Consider the following 17933-nt stretch of genomic DNA (forward strand, 5'->3'; position numbering starts at 1 on the left):
GTTTCACAGTGTTTGTCTCCTGCTCTCTGCCTGTTTACAAATTGTTTCTGTATCTGTTTGTCTGAGATTGGGTAAAGCAGCTAAGGAGCAGAGAGCAGACAGAGACAGAGGGGACAGAAAACCCAAAAGATAACTAGGAGGAGGATTTAAGAAAAAAAAAAAAAAAAGAGGAAGACAACAAGCCTGATTCTTGAGTGCGTTATTTTAAGTGCTAGGATGACTGGAGTGTGGCGATGCATGTTGGCAATAATGGTGCTGATGTGTGTGTGCTTGTGGGATTCTGGTGAGGCTGTGGGGGGGGCTGTAAGTCGACCACGACCCCAGAGACGACCTCGCAAGAAGCCAAAGGTCGACCCTATTGATGTGACTCCACCAGCACAGAACATAGATATACAGCGGGTAAGAAACTGGTGGAAGGAGAGTATATACACTACTGTATATTTGACTGAGTGTATTATTGCTTTATTATCTCCATGTCTGTGTTATGAAGTGTTGGTTTGAAGAGTTGTTTCTAGGTTTTCCCAGGTTGACATAAAATGACCATTTTTAAACTTCTATTCAAATTCAACTGTGACATTTTGCTAAATTTGGGGAAGACAGAGTTTGCAGGCAGAGAACCACAGTAAATAGTTCTCTGTGCCGTTAGCTGACCTTTGCACACCGACAATTTAATTCTGCTGCTTCTCACTTGTTTGTATTTGTACCATAACGGCACCATCGCACAAACAAACAGGAATGCAAAAAGAATCTTTGGAAACCATGGCATGTTAACACAACAGGCTAGCCAAAAAGAGTTAATTATAGCTTTGAGGAGAACATGAAGCAAGTCAACTTTGTGAAACAAGTACATTTTGTACCACTTGCGATACACTGGCTAACCCAGCAGGTTTTTGTCCTTTGTTGACATGTTTTCCTTTAAAGTGAAAAGATACTAAAGCAGCTAAGATTTAAATGCCATTTTACAGGGGTTGATCTCTATCCATGTGTTTTAGAAAATCAACATATTTTTCCTAGAGCCCGCAAACATACAAACATATGAGTCTGCTTGGTTATGGATTAGTGTGGGGGCTGGGAATGTGGACATGCTTGTGTAATTGTCTCAATATTTTTGTTTTAGGCAATAAGGGGGATTTTCAGTGAAAGAGAATTTGAACAGAATAAAGGATAATAGAGCAGGATATTTGAAACATGTCTCTTTTTATTAATAGAGCAGAGAAATTTTCAGATATTACTATAAATATTCCTGGCAATACTCTGGTAAAATGGGGCAAATCCCTGGTTGAAAGGGTTTACGGGATCATGATCATTTGATATGGGGAAATGAAAAATGTCCTTTAACGGGAGAAGAAACAGCTCCAAAGAATGACTCCCAAACTTATTTCCTATTGGCAATTCTTATGTCTGAGGCTTAAGAGATTTATGCGAAAATCTTGCATATGTTTTATGTCTTTGTCTATTTGCGTTGCAGATGACGGGAATATGGTACCTGCTAAACACTGCTTCCAAATGCTCATTCCTGATAAATCATGGAACCAAAGTGGAACCCACAGTGATGAACCTCACACTGAACTCTGCCTCTGACCAAACACTGTTTGTTAGCACGAAAACACGACAGTAAGTACCACTATCTACACATGCAAGCACATGCTGTGAATTTAACTCTCACTGTGACTTTTTAGTACCTTGATTTATCAGCAGAGGGGGCAAATAGGCCACAGATTTCTCCACTTGCTCACTCACTTCATACTGACTTCATGCTCAAGCCACATGTGCTTGATTTCATTTGTGTATCCTCAAAAACAGGAAGAAGGAGGCAGAACAGTTAAATCCATCAGCTTTCCCTCATCATTTAAAAAACTTTCAGGGTCAACTTGACCTGGCTTTTGCAGAAAGACAGGGAATACAAGACGCAATATAAATGGAAAAGAAAAAAGAAAACGTGTGCCGTGTTGTTTTTGTGGGGCATTCCGTGAGATCTTTGTTGTGATGTGTGCTTTATGAATCTTTTTTGGCCCAAGCAGAGGAAAAACTTTTTTGTTTTTGCTTCTTTTCTCATGCAATGCTGGAAAGCTAGTTCAGTCAGAAGCCTAAAACCTGAGACAGGATATTTCAGAAATACAGAAAACTGATAACCTGCCACAGTTCACAATTCTACTAGAAAATTCTAAACTATGAGCCAAAATTAAAATGTCAGTGTCTAAGCTCTTCTCTTTTCTTCTCAGTAATCACCAGTGTTGGGAGATATTGCAGGTCTACGATTTAACCCCAACCCCAGGACGTCTGACACTTAAAGGTCTGTCCTTCTACTCTATTACTCCTTATTAAGCATGGTCATAATTTACCATCTCTCTGTCTGACCATGCTTTCTGTTGTTTCCACCAGGAGCTCGTCCAGAACTGAACACTGAGATAGTGATTGGAGAGACGGACTATAACTCATATGCAATCATGTACTACCAGAAACATGGCAAGATAACCCTGAAACTCTATGGTAGGGTCCTAAATCTTTGTGTGGTGTTTTAGATCTAAAAGCCAGTTGGTGTTATGGATGGCCTTGTTTTACTCTGGTAAAACTGAGATTATGTAAACATACATTTTTTTTATGTATGTTTAAAAAAATGCATTTGTAATAATCATAATGTTTGCTTTTGCTCTTTGTTTGCAGGTAGATCTGTAGACAATCTGTCAGAGCCGATGTTGACCAAGTTTGAGCAGCTTGCTGCAAAACAGGGTTTTGGACTGGCATACCTCTTCCCTTTCCCCACATACAGTATGTCCATGTCCTCCTGAACAACACAATAGAATACACTATAGTAATACAAGCAATGTTTAATTTAATATGTATTTGTAATATTTGCAGCAGCTGCAATATATTGTGATACTTTTCAAAATAAAATTAAAACATTTTAGAAAATATTGGGAAAACAGTATAATACTCTACACTACATTTGTGAAATGTATACACATTGTAATGCACTTGCCTCTTAAGCTTCCTTTAAATAACAGTGCGTTCATTATTTTTTTCCTTTCTAGGTCACTGTGGTGATGTGGACCAGGATCATGTCATCAGTAAGTTAAATAAGTGCAGATTACACAGCACTGATTGTATATGAATGGAGTGATTTGAGTCTGATCAATGGATTTCATAAGAAAAAATAATGTTCTTATTGTTGAGATGAACTGACAAGCTATTGGCTACGAGATCATAAAATGTTACTGTTTTATTATGGAAAAAAAAAAAAAAAACTAATTACAAGATTTCAGGGCCACTACAGTCACTACAAAGTTTTTAATGGTAGAGTTAGGGTTAATCAAGATTAAGAGAGGAATACAATTAAGAAGCCGCAGTTTCCCATTGGGTAATTTCTAACAATTTGAATATCTGGACATGTTATGTTCACAAGTATGAACAGGACATTTAATGCTAAAATACAATGCTCTTAAAAGAGGAAGTTAAAGTCCCAGCCTAGTTTATAACCTAGATTCGGGGGGGTGAATTATTTATAGAATCCTTGGAAAAACTTGCCGTGGATTTAGTGGTGGATGTGTTTACCTTTCTCCCCATTTAATGATAACATTTCAGAATGCTTTAGCATATAAGAGATGTTGTATATTATAAATAATTTAAATATTATTTCTATTATAAATAAGAAACATATTTTGGTGCCTCGTGATATTTATGTAATTAAACTGCAATTGAAAAAGAAAAAGGCGGAATGCAGCAAAATTATTTGAATAGGCTCTTATATCATTAGAGAGAGAGAGAGACAGAGAAACAGACAGGGAGAGAGAGAGCGAGAGAGCAGCTCTTTCAGAAAACCAATGACCTGCTGCCATGACCTTCCCAAACACTTTTCACGTTTGCTCCTCCGGGCTGTGCATGTGTCGGCCTCAGCTTGTGTAACAATCAGTTATTTAAACTTTTGTCAACAACATGTTATCCAATCTCCACTGACTGGTGAAAACATCAGCACATCTTCTACGCAATTAAACCTGTCAATCTTTGTTTTGCAGACTGTGTCCCCACTTGTTGAAGAATCAGAGCTGCGCAACAGACAGATCCAGCCCTGCAGCGTTCAGCAGCTCTCACGCGTGTATTTGACTACGTTTAAAAATGCGAATATCAGCAAGAAAGTTGTTCAAAGACTGCATCGAGGTCTTCAAATTGCGAAACTGTCAAATGTAAATGTTACCAGTCACAGATGGATAAAACAAAATAAAGCAAACTTTTTTTTGATCTACTTTGAGCCTTATCTGCCTCTAGCTGATTCTCAGCTGTCATTATCATGCATCTTTTTTATCCCATCCCATCTTTTTATTCTGAGCTTTAACATTCAGAGTGCATGTCTGTATGAGTGCTTATGGGGTGTGTGTGGGGGGGGGACACAAAAGAGGAGGTGGTGAGGTGCAGTTAATGAAGCCCAGATGTGGATCCCAAAAGGGGTTGAGTGAGTTTGGTTACAAAACTAGGTTACCAAATGTTCGTCTTCCTGCTGCCCCTCTCCCCACCCAGCACCTCTTATTGTGTGTGTGTGTGTGTGTGTCTGTGTGTGTGTTTGTTACATAACCAGCTGATTGCAAGCTGGTGCCTGTCTTTACTCCAAACAAAGGAAGCACTGATGAGTCCATCAGTTTATTTAAGTAAATGAAGAATTCAGAGCCAATTAGCAATTTATGTATCACACAGTGTAAATTATACAAATTCTCAAGCGCAGTGATGGATTTAGGGAAGGATTATTTACCACATGAAAGAGATATTTATGCAACACTAAATGTCAAATAAGTTAAAGCGACTCTGTTGTAAGCTGCAAAGAACAGCTGAATTATTCTCAGCAACACTGGCAGAGCTTTTTATGAGAAACAGTGAGTGTGTTTTTACTGTAGCTCTTAAATAGCGCTGCCTCAGAGCTTATTGAGTTGATTTGATGCTTTTTCCTCGCTGAAGTTTAGCAGAAGTGACTTGTTTCTGGTTGTGTGAGTGTGTTTTTCGGGGTCTTTCATGTGCCATATGGTGAAACAATTTGCACTCGTTCCGTTTAGCTGTTTTGATAGTCCAGGCATGCCTGAGCATTTGTGATAGAGGAGGGAGAAGGGGAGGGGTGTTAAAAGAACCCTATTATGTACCCGCTCTCCCTTCTCTTCTCCCCCTTCCCAAAGGCCCCCCCCCCCTCCATCCACACGTGCCAGTTGTGTAACTGCAGTGATTTGCGAGCCTGTGGGTGAAGGCCAAAGTGTTTTTGTAATGCAAAAGCTCGGAGGAGGAGGGAAGGAGGAGGAGACAGAAGAGGGAGGGAGGGGATGGGGAGCAGGACTCCAGCAGGATATAAGAAGCCTCCTCTCAACTTTATGTCTTTACATCCCATTGGTGCTTCATTCACTGCTAGAGAAGCTCACAACCACAAAAAAAAGAAGCCATGAGGAACTCACTGCTGAGGATGCTGGGCACTCTGATGTGTGTGCTGGCTGCCTATGCCGATGTCGTGCCAGTTAAAGACTTCAACCTGGAGAAGGTAAGAGAGAGAAGGAGAAGTATTACAGCTGCATCACCACAGGATTTGTCTGTATCATCCAAAATTACTCTGTTAAGGTTGCTTATTTTAGAAAGGAAATCTTATTAGGATCTGTGGTTGGTGGACATGTTTAGTGCATTTGCTCTCTTGCAAGATTAATGCTTTGATTTATTTTTAAAAACTTCTTTTCTTCTCTTCTATTTTTTTTTTTTTTTTTTTTTTTAGATGGCAGGCAAGTGGTACATTGTTGGCTTTGCTACCAACGCTCAGTGGTTTGTGAACCACAAGGCAGGAATGAAGGTGGGAACTGCTGTACTAGTGCCAACTACTGGGGGAGACCTGGATCTCTCTTATGCCAACCTGAAGTAAGTGATTAATGTGTAAAACATATTTTCAAATGAAAACATGCCGATGACTCTCTTGTGGGAGGAAAAAAAAAACCTAACATGCTTTTCTTTTTCTCTCTTTTATTTTAGTGCTGATGGTACCTGCTGGAGAATGACTCACCTTGCTAAGAAAACTGACACTCCTGGACGCTTCACCTTCCACAGCCAGGGTGAGTTAACACACACGAGAGAGAGAGAGAGAGAGAGAGAGACAAACACATTCTTTCAACAGCCTGACCTCTGTATTTCTGCTTTAATCAGTTTGGAACAATGACAATGACATGCGCATTGTTGAAGTCCTGTATGATGACTATGCTCTGGTCCACACCATCAAGACAAAGGACGGAGTGTCTGAGGTCCTCAATAAGCTTTACAGTAAGTCAAGATCCTTCCTAGCTCAGCAGCATTCTGGGAAATCATTGTGTGCCGCAAATGAAAGCAACTGATACTGTGTTTACAGGTCGTACTCAGGAAGTCAGCGTCAACCTGCAGCAGAGGTTCACACAGTTCTCCCTGGACACTGGCATCCTCCCTGACAACATTGCTATCCTGCCTAAAAATGGTAAGTCGTTAATATAGAAGATTATATAGATGCTTTATTTGTAAATGCATTGTGGCTGTTTGTGTGAATGGTTCAGACTTTTGCTCACCGGCCTCCTCGTGTGTGTTTCTACAGCTGAGTGTCCTGAGGTCTGAGGAGTCCCCCGTCGTCCCCCTTTCTTCATCTCTTGCTTTCCCCAGGCTTTCATGTCATCTCCCGCCCCCTATCCCCCGTCCCCCTCACTGTGATGTCTACGGCATCACAAAGCTACACCCAAGCCAGTGACACTACAGCATTTTACTCCAGTCCCTGCTGCATACCAAAGACCAATCCTGATTCTAATCCAGACCTCATTCTCTTCAACTCACGCATTAACTGTGGCATCAGAGAGGAACAATAAAGGCCTGATAGTTAGACAAAGAGAAGGAATAGACATGACTGTGAAATCTGTCAGTTTAGTTTTTGTACATGCATGTCTTTTGTAACTGCTGATTTCTTTTGAAGTGTTTTATCTTTTGCTGAAATGAACTCAAAGCCAATAAAAAATGATAAATATTATGTCACAGTTCTGAGTGATTCCTTTTTTTTTTTTGGCAGAATGACAGCATCAGTTTCAGCATCAGTCCAAACCTGAGAACTTATGGAAGTCAGATCAGTGCCATATTTCACATCACATGCTGTATATTGCCCCCTAGCGGTTGATTAACGGGCATGAAGCTTCATTGACTATAGAAATGTTGCTTGTCGGAAGGATTTGTTTAAAATAAAACGAGTCGTTTGAGGACAGCATTTAATGGATAAGTACAATAACAATTCTTGTTTTCTGACAAATGTGCTGATGATAGGGCTGCACCATGACCCTATATAAGACGTACCAGATGATAAGCCTTTGCAGACGAAATATAGGCTGTTTACTAGAATACAACACAATAAACTGAAATATGACAGTGATTTTAAAACGTCTTGTTTCTACAATGACAACAAGAAAACTGTGTTTTATAATGAAAAACACCACCCAGAGATTTATTTGACTTGACAACTGTCAAGCAATGTCAAATGACAATAATGTGAAGGTCAGGTCAGCAAACAAGAACAGCAAAGGGTTCATACTTACCTCCTTCCTTTGTTGGGAAAGTTGTCCAAGACAACAGCAAAGGGAGAAAGTGAGACACACATGCTGTTGACCTCAAAGCACCTGGTGAAGGAATTGCTGCACATGATTGTCCTGTTGTCCTGACAGGGATAAATAAAGTTTTATTGAACTGGGTTGAATTGACTTTTTTTCTTTTTTTTTTTTAAACATGACATGAAGCTACACCATCTGACCACAAGGGAGCAGCCTATTACCTTTACCAGACAAACCATCACATCATAATGAAACATTCATCTTAACTAACAACAAACCAAACAGCTAAAAAGAACAGCATTCACAAAATAGATAGATAGATAGATAGATAGATAGATAGATAGATAGATAGATTTTGTAAGTTAAACTGAAATGACTTTATAAGCAACCCAGTTAGAGACTCTGTGTAGTCATGATTCATTCCCTCTGACTCAGTGACCTTATTACTCTCACGTCTCCCTCTTTAAACTTCTGGATTTGTTTTAGAGTCATACTCCAAAATAAATCATTTACTGCATCTCTGCACTTCTTAATTATTTATTTCATTTTGCATTTTGCCTTAAATAAGGTGAAATGGTGACATTCAGCTGCAGGTCATGAGTCAGATTCACAGGTATTAAGTTGCAAGATGTAATATGAATATCCTCTGCCACTTGTGTGACATGCTTTCTCTGTCTGAAGATGTCTGCATGTCAGCATATGCGTAAACATGAAAGGGATGCATAGAAAAAGGCTGATATTAAAGATCAAACACTCTTTATTGAACTAAATAGAACTGAAAGCAAAAACATCTGGGTTATGGTTTTGTCTGCCGGAGCTGGAAATCCATTATCATCATCATTGTGTTACCACATATCAAGGACATGTCTGTGTGTATTGTCTGGGTGGTAGAAAAAAAAGAAGAGTAGAGTCACTCATTTGCCTTCCAGGATTGATGTAAGGATGGAGAAAGTCTTCTTTGAGGCTGCAGTAGAAGGCAGGCTGAGTTCACTAACTGTCTCTGGTAAAGTGATGTACAGATAGCTCTCAACCACGAGGCGACGATGACAATGTACAAAATCATTCATGTAACGGTGCCACGGCATCAGTTTGACCAAACAGACATGTAAAAAAAAAGCAAATTCACAATGAAATACTAAACTTGGCAGCTGGTTTTTTTTATAAGCTGTAACACATTGTACTTTAAATGCTATGGTAGGGAAAGCAGGTAAACACAACTGAAAGGACAACATGGTTAGAAAACATAACTGAATGCATGTTGGACGGTGGCACTGTTAGAGTGAAGCTCAATTCGTTGCTCACAAGGCAGAAGCCTCCTCATTCCGAACACGCTGCTGTTGTAATTGAATGAACAACCTTGACTCATGCTCTGTCAAACATGCATTTTTGTGCGTGTATGTGTGTTGCAGAAGATAGGTGTAAACATCTTGCGTATTATTTTGTAGTGTGCAGCTTTTCTGTACATCAGTGTAACTGTTCCTGCTGCATAAAGCCCTATGCAGCTAAACTCGTAAAAACCCTAAGTTTTTTGGGAGGTTAAAGAGAAATTTGCTGGATTTTTTATTTATTTTATTTTTTTCACCCAAACATTCTGAATTCAAAATCAAGCTTCAATTGAGATTCATGGTAATGCAGCACCATTCAAATCAGGGCACATAAAGCACCTGAAAACTCTATGCTATTAGAGAATTCATGCAGCAGCAGTGAGAAGTCTTGTAGTAAGCCTGTGTTAAGTAGTCTGGGGCAAGGCGCAATGGCTCAACACCTTGAAGGCACAATGAACTTATAAGCCAATTATCATCTTAACCTCAGCCCAGATCTTGAACAAATATTAGCTGTCCATTGTTTATTTATTTTTGTTTTATGCTGCCTCCATTTAATGTGTGGTGTTTAGTGCATCAATACAGCTCATTAAATGTCAGGCAAGTTGTTTGATCTGTCTTTTCCAGCTGTCGTTTTTTCCAGTATATTAAATCCTGTTCACCTGACCCACACATATACCCACAGATGTACGCATGCACTGTAAACCCACAGCCCACAACATCAGTCTAAGATGTAAAGTTATTCAAAGAAATTCAACACAAAGTCAAATATTTAATGTAAAACTCTGAGCCAACTGGTGAAGGGATGTAAGACTCAAAGTGTTTGGCAAAGAAACAAACCGACCTCTCAAGTCTGAATGGGTAAAGGCTCACGATTTCACCGATTCCAAATGAAAAGAAAAGCTGCCGTGCTGAGCTAAACCAACCATGGAGTGTCATGATTTTCCATCATGTTCTGAGAAACCCCTCTCTGCCCTTCCTCAGAAAGGAATGTCCCATACAATCGAATGTCATAAGATTTAAACATAAAACTCTATATTTCACACATATATAATGGACAGACTTATGATATTATCGTAATATAGATCTGAAATTTCTCATTAGTGTTTATGTAATTGGACTCTAAATAAATCTTTTGAGAAAAAGAAAAAAATAAGAACAAAATATTATATTTACAAAGTGACTTTTGGCATCCACATTCAACTCTGTGTTATGTTACCACAATATTAGTGGTGTGTCATTTGACAGATATGAGTGTTAACAAACTGGTGCAAACATAGCCTGACAAATTAAAAAAAAGAAAGAAAAGAAGGGGTTTGGCATGTTGATTTGATCATTTTTGATAAAAGATTTTTGTTAAAAAATAAAAATCAAAATGCAACAGAGACTGGCAATAAATCTGTGCTATCACACGACCCAGTAAGTATAATTATTTATCATATACAGTATTCAAAGGACTCCTGAAAACTCCCAAGCACGATACAAAGAAGGACAAGCCGGTTAGTATATACATGTACAGTCTCTTACAGCCGTGCTCCGCTGAATAACTGTCCTTCTTCACTTTCTAATACTCTGGATATATATATAAAAAAACAAAACAAAAAAACAAACAAAACAAAAGAAAAAAAAATTCCTGTACACGTCTTCCCCATATCCCCACCCTCTCTGGGAGATTATTGTCCAGTTGAATGGCCTCCATCTCTCCCATGATTGGTCACTGAATAAAACCCTCCTCCATTTCTGTGGCATCTGGTAGTCTGACAGATCACTTCCGCTCTCTCAAAGTCCCCCGTCACCGGATGTTAGATGAACCACTCCTTCTTTGATTCGTCGATGGTTTCCGGGTTATCGGTGCCAATGATGGCTGTGTCTGCCGATTCTCCAGCAGACTCCCCGCTGCCCTTGGCCTCATTGGTGTGGTAGGTGCCTTTGTGACGGAACATGTAGCGGATCAGAAACACCAGAGTACATAAGATGGTGAAGATCACCACCGCAATGATACCTGCAGAGGAGAAAGACATCATACAGGTTATTATTAATCACTGCTTTACTGACAGTACTTTGCTGTCTCACCTTTGTTGCATGGTTTTCCCAGTGTAGGGCTGAAATGATTAATCGTTTAATGGATTAGTCAGCCTACCAAAAATAAATATTCAACTATTTCAACAGTCATTACAATGTCCCATGAGCAGTGTAACAAAGTATTTGTACTTCATTACTGTACTTAAGTATTTTTTTTACATATCTGTACTTTACTTAAGTAAAAATAATAATGCATACTTTTGATTTTACTCCATTACATTTTACAGCAATTATCTGTACTTTCTACTCCACTACATTTCTACAATTCATGCTGTTACATGTTATGAACATAATTTCCTCAAAATCTTGCATGAAAAAAATAGACTGATTGCGTTGAGGCGTTGTTTGCCATTGCCAACCAATCAGGTGGCTCTATTACATCCAATGATGGCAGAGCGTGCATTTGGTAGCAGCACGAGCTAGTGGACTGGCCTGATTCCGGCGAGAAGAAACGACATGCAACATCAACATGAACCCGGAGCCAATGTCGGCTGTGCATGAGCCTGAGCCCCCCAGCTCTGAATTAGACAGCCATCTTTGGCCGTATTTAAGCAGGTATTGTATAGTTGCTTGTAAGCAGTGACATAGGCAGAGGCATAAATCAGTATATCTACATTCTTTATCAAATTTTGGGGGCGCAGTACGTTAAGAGTGCGGCTTTGGACTTTGGACCGGCCTGAGATCAGAAGGTAGTGGGTTCGATCCCTCGACCAAACGCGAAAAAATGGATACAGTGGTGGTGAAGGAGACGTGCCTCCCCTGCCTCTGCGACCATGGCTGTGGTGCTCCTGAGCAAGGCACCGATTCATCCCAGCTCCCCGGGCGCCTCACTATGCAGCCCCCTGCCCCAGCGTCTCTAGTGCATGTGCATGCTTGTGTGTGTGTTTCGTTCACTTGGTGTGGGTAAAATGCAGAGTAATTTCCCCAGGAGAGATCAATAAAGTAATTTTTTTTAAAAATGGCACAGCAACGACACTGAGATAAACCCATTGCGTGAGTACTTTTACTTAAAAAATACTTTAAAGTAAATTTAAAAGTAAGTACTTAGTACTTTTACTTAACTAAGATTCTTGATGTAGTACTTCCACTTTCACTTGAGTAAATGTTTTGCGGGATATTTGTACTTTTACTTAAGTACTAAGCTTCAGTACTTCCTCCACCACTGCCCATGAGGACATCACATTACTTTTCAGCACACATCCACAAGCTGAAATTCATATTATTTTTGAACTTGTGATATAAAGTTATCTCTTGACAGCTCACACACAAATCTGACTAGAAAATACTAATTTCACAAACATAATGACAGTGTGTACCTCCAATAATGGCTGAGTCCCTGTTGACTCCATCAGGAATCACCCTCTCCTCATTAAAGGGGAACTCAGCATCTGAACACAAGAAAGAAAGAAAGAAAGAAAGAGAGACAGTCAAACCATACATTCATAAATAAGTAAATTCATACACTAGACCAATTTTGAACACATTAAAATAAAAGACAGATAGACTAAGTGCATTTCAAGGTCAGGAAACCACCAACATAAAACAAGAGCCCTTGGCTGTGTGAAGTCACAAGGAGTAATTTCATGCATAACTTGTGCTGGATTATGACGTCAAAGTTTTGCTTTTCAACACCGAAGCGAGAACAGAACGCACTGTACCGTAGTTCTGGAAAAGGACAAACACATCGCTTGGTTTATACTATACTGGCTCCAGTTTTACTACATACATAGTTACTGTACATCACAGTCAACTTATCTTTAGGGGATGACTAGTGTACTAATTTATTGCAGCAGCATTAAAGATCCATGACAGGTTATTAAAAGGATAATGACACCTGCTGTTTCAGCCCGTCCACTATAGTTCTCTGTCAGCAGCAATCACCTAATTGCTTGGATTCTCCCGCAATAGATGAATATGGAGGGTGAATGAGTGAAGAGAGAGAGATGAGAGGTTGAGGTGAATGGAGAAGGTGGTGAAAGATAAAGATAAGAAGTACAAGGCAAAAAATCTATCTTGTCTGTAAATCCTATTGAGGAATAGACACAAGCACTCTGTGTGTTTAATCCGAACATAATGCGTACAAACGGCCTTCGTATACGCACACACTTGCACAAATTGATTGGCCATGGAACGAGCTGTCAGCTATTTCTGCCGCTCACTGCATAGCTCTCAAGAGAAGTAAAGAGCACGAATGAGAAGGAAAAGAGGAGTGGAGGCTGAGAAAGGAAAAGGAGGTGAAAATAGAAAGCAGTAGCGGGCAGAGGAGCAATCAGGCTCATTATAGTCTGTCAGTTGCCTGGATGTGCTCGGGCTTAAGGTCAAGGATTCATTGCATATGAAGAAAAAAGACACAAGGTTAGAAAGACGAGAGGGGAGGACCTATAAAGTTAAACCTTAGGGAAAAAAGGAGGTCATGAACTGGGGAAAAAAGCAACAAATGCAAAAAAAAAAAATCAATGAGAAGTCAGATGGTGATTTTTATAGATGATACCTATCTTACAGAACATGTCGAGCAGAATAAATACTGATCCTTTCTGTGGAAGGATGGTGGAGAGCTGACTGTGAGTTTGGACCTGGAGTCCAGGATCGATGGACTGGATCGATCTCAGACATTCCCAAAGGCGCAGTTGGGCACCAAGCTTCAGGAAAACGTCTGCATCCAGAATAATGACACTCTGGAATACTAAACACTGCTGTGGAGGGAAACATTAGACACCAGAGTACGAGTACTGAACCCTCTGTGTGTGTGTGTGTGTGTGTACATGAACATATAAGCACAAAGGTCCCACACAGAGGTTAAAGTGTGTGTAACTGTCCAAGGGACCAATTACTGTGTTTGTTGTGTTCTATGTGTATGTGCACATTTGCATAATAATGTGCATCTGTGTGCCCCTAAAGGGACCAACTTGAGTGGATTCAAAACAGAATTAATTTGCAAAGGTCCAATGCATAGAAGTTATTACTTATTAGTCACTCATTGCTAAAAGGATTTGTGATTTGTTAGCAGAATGCTGAATGAATTAATATTTTATATTTAGTGTATTAGCTGGTGATGTGCTTCTGGCACAGGCCCCAATTTAGATGTAGAGTTATGAGCGGAACAACAAGGCTGTGGTGCTTTGAGTTAAATGCTAACATTGCTAACATGCTAATATGCTCACAGTGACAATGAATACAGGTAAAATGTCTAACCATAGTCACCATCTCATGTTGGCAGGCCAACATGCTAACAAGCTCTAAAACACAAAGCGTAGCTAAGGCTGCTTTCATGGCGACCCATCCAAAAGATGTCAAGAAATTTCCGTCTAAGCCACAAATGTTAACCTCATGGTGGCGCTACAGGAAGTAGGTGTCAGGGGTTGACCAAAGTGATTAGGATACATAGTGTGGAAACAATCAACGTCTGTACAAACATTTCATGGAAATCCATCCAGTGGTTGCCATGCTGCTTGAATGACCAAAAATGCAAATACACATCGTGCAAAGGTCACAAGAAGGAGTGACTGACTTCAGGATGTTAGAGGAGATTCTCACCTGTGTTGTCCAGATGCCAGGGATCTGTTGCTGCAGACATTGGTGGGATGGTGAGAGGTGATGCCCCACAGTTGGACTCCACCAGTTTGCCTTGGTAAGACACCGGCGATGTGGCTGCAGGCTGTCTCTCTGACTGTCCTGCTGTCGGTGTGGCCTGAGCTTGTGTGGCTGCTCTCAGCGCAGACTTGAGGGGGGCGACTTCGTTGAACTGCACCCGCGACAAGCACCCGATGAAGCCTGGGGTGTTGTAACGCTCGATGAGGACTGGGTCTATGTGTCCAGTTTCTGTACAGAGACACACGGTTGGACAGAATGGAGTCAGTCAAATGTGATATGAACAAATAAGGCCCCGTAGCCATAAATTAAGCTGATACTGAAAGAATCTCAGGCACAGTCCAAAGCATCAGCACTTATTATCCAAAACACATAAAAAAAGATGAACATACACACAAGACAGTTTCTCTGAATATTCAAAATTCTATGTGAGCTTTTAATGAACAGACACACACAAACAAACTGAGCTTACATTCAAGAACTGGCAGGCACAAATTTTGCTGATGCACAGACACAGTAAGTCAATACCCTGCAAAAAGTCTCAAGCACCCAGTACGAATATGAATCTGCATAAATGAGGAGTGGAGAGAGTGAACGAAAATGAGGAGGAGGAGGAGAGAGAGAGAGAGAGCAGAGGAGGAACATACACTGACACTGACCTCTAATGTCAAATTAAAGGATGAATAATGAATTAACACCCTCGCCGTCTCTCTGTCTCTCCCCCTTCTTTTTTCTCTCTTGTCCATTCTTCTATTTATGGGATGCTTTAGTAGCACTGGATGTGGATTTCATGCTGTTGTTTCTAAATGTTTTTAAAGCAGAATTCAGCAATGTGAGTTTCAGTCCCTATGGCACAAAGAGGGGAGGACAAGATTAGATTTCTATAAATGTATTCCATGTTCAGTACTTGTTGTAGTTTCAATCAACATCTTTCTCTGTTTCTAGTCAGTCTTTATCATGCCCTTGTGAGCAGGTGATTCAAGCCCACATAAGGTTTTATGTGTATATTCTTTTTGCCAGAGTGACTACTATGACAAAATGTCATAATACATTTCTTAATTTTCGTTTGTGAGCCACAGAACTGAAAAGTCGGCTACTTTGCCCCTGTCATATTAACACATGACAGAAATAAAATACAACCACCATCACTGGGCAAGCAACTGAAACACCTGAGGTCCACTCACTCCACAGCAATCCAGACAAATTCAGATGTGCCTTTTTGAATGTAGCATTTTTCTGGACTGTTATCTCTATCTCACTGGCTGTTTGTCTCTCTCCTTTGATTGCCAGCTCTTTATTTTTCAGAGAGGAATACTTCAACACACACACTCTCGCACAAAAACCAACGTCTGAACTGCAGCTGGCCCACTGAGCTCAATCCAGCTGGTGCTACATCCCTGCTCAATCTGTGTGTATTACACATGGTATATCTTCCAGTGTTGCTCTGTCAGATCTGATATGACCCAAGGAATTCATTAAAAACTATTGAAAAGAATGTTCAAATATTGTTTGTCTAATTTAGGCTCATGGTCTCATCAATCATCAAAAAATGTTTTGCTAAATGTTAAGAACATGTTCTTATATCTTTGAATTCATGTTCAATTCAAGTTCATCAAAAGATGGTTCTTGCTGGTTTACACACTGCTGTTAACACAAACACACACACATACACACACTGCACACACACATAACAGCAGAGAAGATAAGAGAGGGGAGAAACTGCAGTCAGCAAACAAAATAATAAAAGAAAATCCCTCCAACAAACAATTCAGTAAAGACATAAAGGCTGCTCAAAACAAACATCCTCAGACACGCTTCACTCAGGCACGAACCTGGACTGATTTCAAAACAACCAAACTGTCTTCCACACGTTCGCAGAGCTGCAAAATATCTTACTCCTTCGCATGACCTCTGGCTACGTTTGCAGACAGAGCCTGGTTTTAATTTTTGACATGCATGGCTGCTCTGCTGCTGCATGGCTGTGCCACACCCAGGAGGAACTGTTTGGGCAATTCTGCAGCAAAATAAGAACAAGGGATGATGAACTAGGACACTGCTGTGTGTGTGTGTGTGTGTGTCTGTGTGTGTGTTTGTTTTTATTTAATGAATCATGTTATGTTAGATGATGGGTTTCTGAGTATCTGGACATGGCTTATAATGTAATTCTTTCTCTTTATTCCATTTTGATGGGCCCAATACAAGTGTGTATATATATGTGTGTGTGTGTGTGTGTTTGTGCACTATTGATTGTGCTGCCAGGAATAGAGCTCAGCGCTATCTGAGTCTTCTATGTATTCATCATCTGACCAGACCTTCCACAGACACTTACACTGTGTATATATACTGTATCTCTGTGTTTGTGATAACAATCATTTTCCAGACACTTGATACAGGTTCTGCTGCTTGGTTCTCCTGCAGTATCACTTTAGATCCAAGACGATGGTATAAATGCCACGTTCTGCTGAAACTCAAATGTGGCTCAGCATCACTGGTCAACTCCTTCTACAGGAACAAGACAAATGCGTCTGCAATCAATCGCTTCACACCCTGAGTATGGTGCGGACGGCACGTATGTGCAAGTGTATATGAATCTGCATATGCGTGGGGGTGTGCAGAATAGGAGGAGAGAGACAGACATACACAGACACAGGAAGAAAGGAAGTGTCTGCAACTGCGTTACAGTAGGCACAGTGAGCAGAATACTGATCGCAACATTCTTCTTATGAATGCAAAGTACGAACATGAATGCAAAGCCCTCTTTCTCCTGTATGCCTGAACCTCTGTTGATCACTGCAGAGGCCTGTGTGTGAATACTAATAGGCCCCCTGTTATGGGTATAACAGGCTGCTTAGCATACAATGCTGGTGCAGAGTAAACAGCCATCGAGATTCCCTTTGCCGTTTCTGATTTTTTGGTGCCAGTGATTTCACATGATGAGCATTCATTAGAAAGCAGAAGATTCCAGTTAAAACATAAATATCAGACATTTAATATGAACTGAGGCCAGGTTGTCACCGATAAGAGGCCTTAATGGTTTTAATGGCAATATATCTTTTAGTACTAATGGAAGCACAAGAGGTGGACACAATTACACAAAAACACTATCTTTGTGAATGTTTAGTTTTTATAAGACTGAGTTAGACAGGTATTGATTCAGTTCTATGAAACACTATATGCCATACAGGAAGAAAGGAAGTAATGCTTAAAATAAAATACAATAAAATACAAGCACCCCACAAACAGAGGCCTATAAAATTCCAACAGAGTTCAATCAATGCTTCTCTTTTGCTCGCTCAACAAAACCTAAGCATTCTAAGATTCACGAGATGACAAAACTATGCTATATGTTGCAGGCTTTATGGATGAACCATAAAGCCTG

At 40.2% G+C, this 17933-nt stretch overlaps 3 protein-coding genes across 3 annotated transcripts in view; 2 read left to right on the forward strand and 1 right to left on the reverse strand.

The window, feature by feature from the left end:
- The first annotated feature begins 38 nt into the window (after positions 1–38).
- On the forward strand, positions 39–4240 carry c8g (complement component 8, gamma polypeptide). Its single transcript, XM_041065277.1, has 7 exons — positions 39–399; positions 1469–1614; positions 2223–2293; positions 2383–2490; positions 2665–2769; positions 3033–3068; positions 4014–4240. Exons 1-7 carry the CDS (start codon positions 217–219, stop codon positions 4031–4033), a joined length of 669 nt encoding a protein of 222 aa, XP_040921211.1. The 5' UTR covers positions 39–216; the 3' UTR covers positions 4034–4240.
- A 1120-nt stretch (positions 4241–5360) lies between these two features.
- On the forward strand, positions 5361–6994 carry LOC121200494 (lipocalin-like). The gene is made up of 6 exons (XM_041065826.1): positions 5361–5509; positions 5735–5874; positions 5986–6065; positions 6157–6270; positions 6356–6457; positions 6572–6994. Exons 1-6 carry the CDS (start codon positions 5414–5416, stop codon positions 6589–6591), a joined length of 552 nt encoding a protein of 183 aa, XP_040921760.1. The 5' UTR covers positions 5361–5413; the 3' UTR covers positions 6592–6994.
- Positions 6995–8358: 1364 nt separating this feature from the next.
- Positions 8359–17933, reverse strand: part of cntnap2a (contactin associated protein 2a) — a 313547-nt gene continuing 303972 nt past the window's right edge. The window contains exons 25-27 of the mRNA XM_041065446.1: positions 14501–14785; positions 12283–12354; positions 8359–10886 (exon numbers count right to left, since the gene is read on the reverse strand). Coding sequence (XP_040921380.1) covers positions 10687–10886; positions 12283–12354; positions 14501–14785 — 557 coding nt within the window. The 3' untranslated portion in view covers positions 8359–10686. The remainder of the gene's footprint in view (positions 10887–12282; positions 12355–14500; positions 14786–17933) is intronic.

The sequence above is a fragment of the Toxotes jaculatrix genome, chromosome 20 (genome assembly GCF_017976425.1).
Source record: "Toxotes jaculatrix isolate fToxJac2 chromosome 20, fToxJac2.pri, whole genome shotgun sequence".
Classification (NCBI taxonomy): Eukaryota; Metazoa; Chordata; class Actinopteri; family Toxotidae; genus Toxotes; species Toxotes jaculatrix.

Bases quoted from the DNA above. Each gene is read 5' to 3' on its own strand.
- c8g (XM_041065277.1), top strand. From the start codon at position 217: ATGACTGGAGTGTGGCGATGCATGTTGGCAATAATGGTGCTGATGTGT. The intron at 400-1,468 runs GTAAGAAACTGG...TTTGCGTTGCAG, and splicing joins AGAACATAGATATACAGCGG to ATGACGGGAATATGGTACCT. The intron at 2,770-3,032 runs GTATGTCCATGT...TTTCCTTTCTAG, and splicing joins CTTCCCTTTCCCCACATACA to GTCACTGTGGTGATGTGGAC.
- LOC121200494 (XM_041065826.1), top strand. From the start codon at position 5,414: ATGAGGAACTCACTGCTGAGGATGCTGGGCACTCTGATGTGTGTGCTG. The intron at 5,510-5,734 runs GTAAGAGAGAGA...TTTTTTTTTTAG, and splicing joins AAGACTTCAACCTGGAGAAG to ATGGCAGGCAAGTGGTACAT. The intron at 6,271-6,355 runs GTAAGTCAAGAT...CTGTGTTTACAG, and splicing joins GGTCCTCAATAAGCTTTACA to GTCGTACTCAGGAAGTCAGC.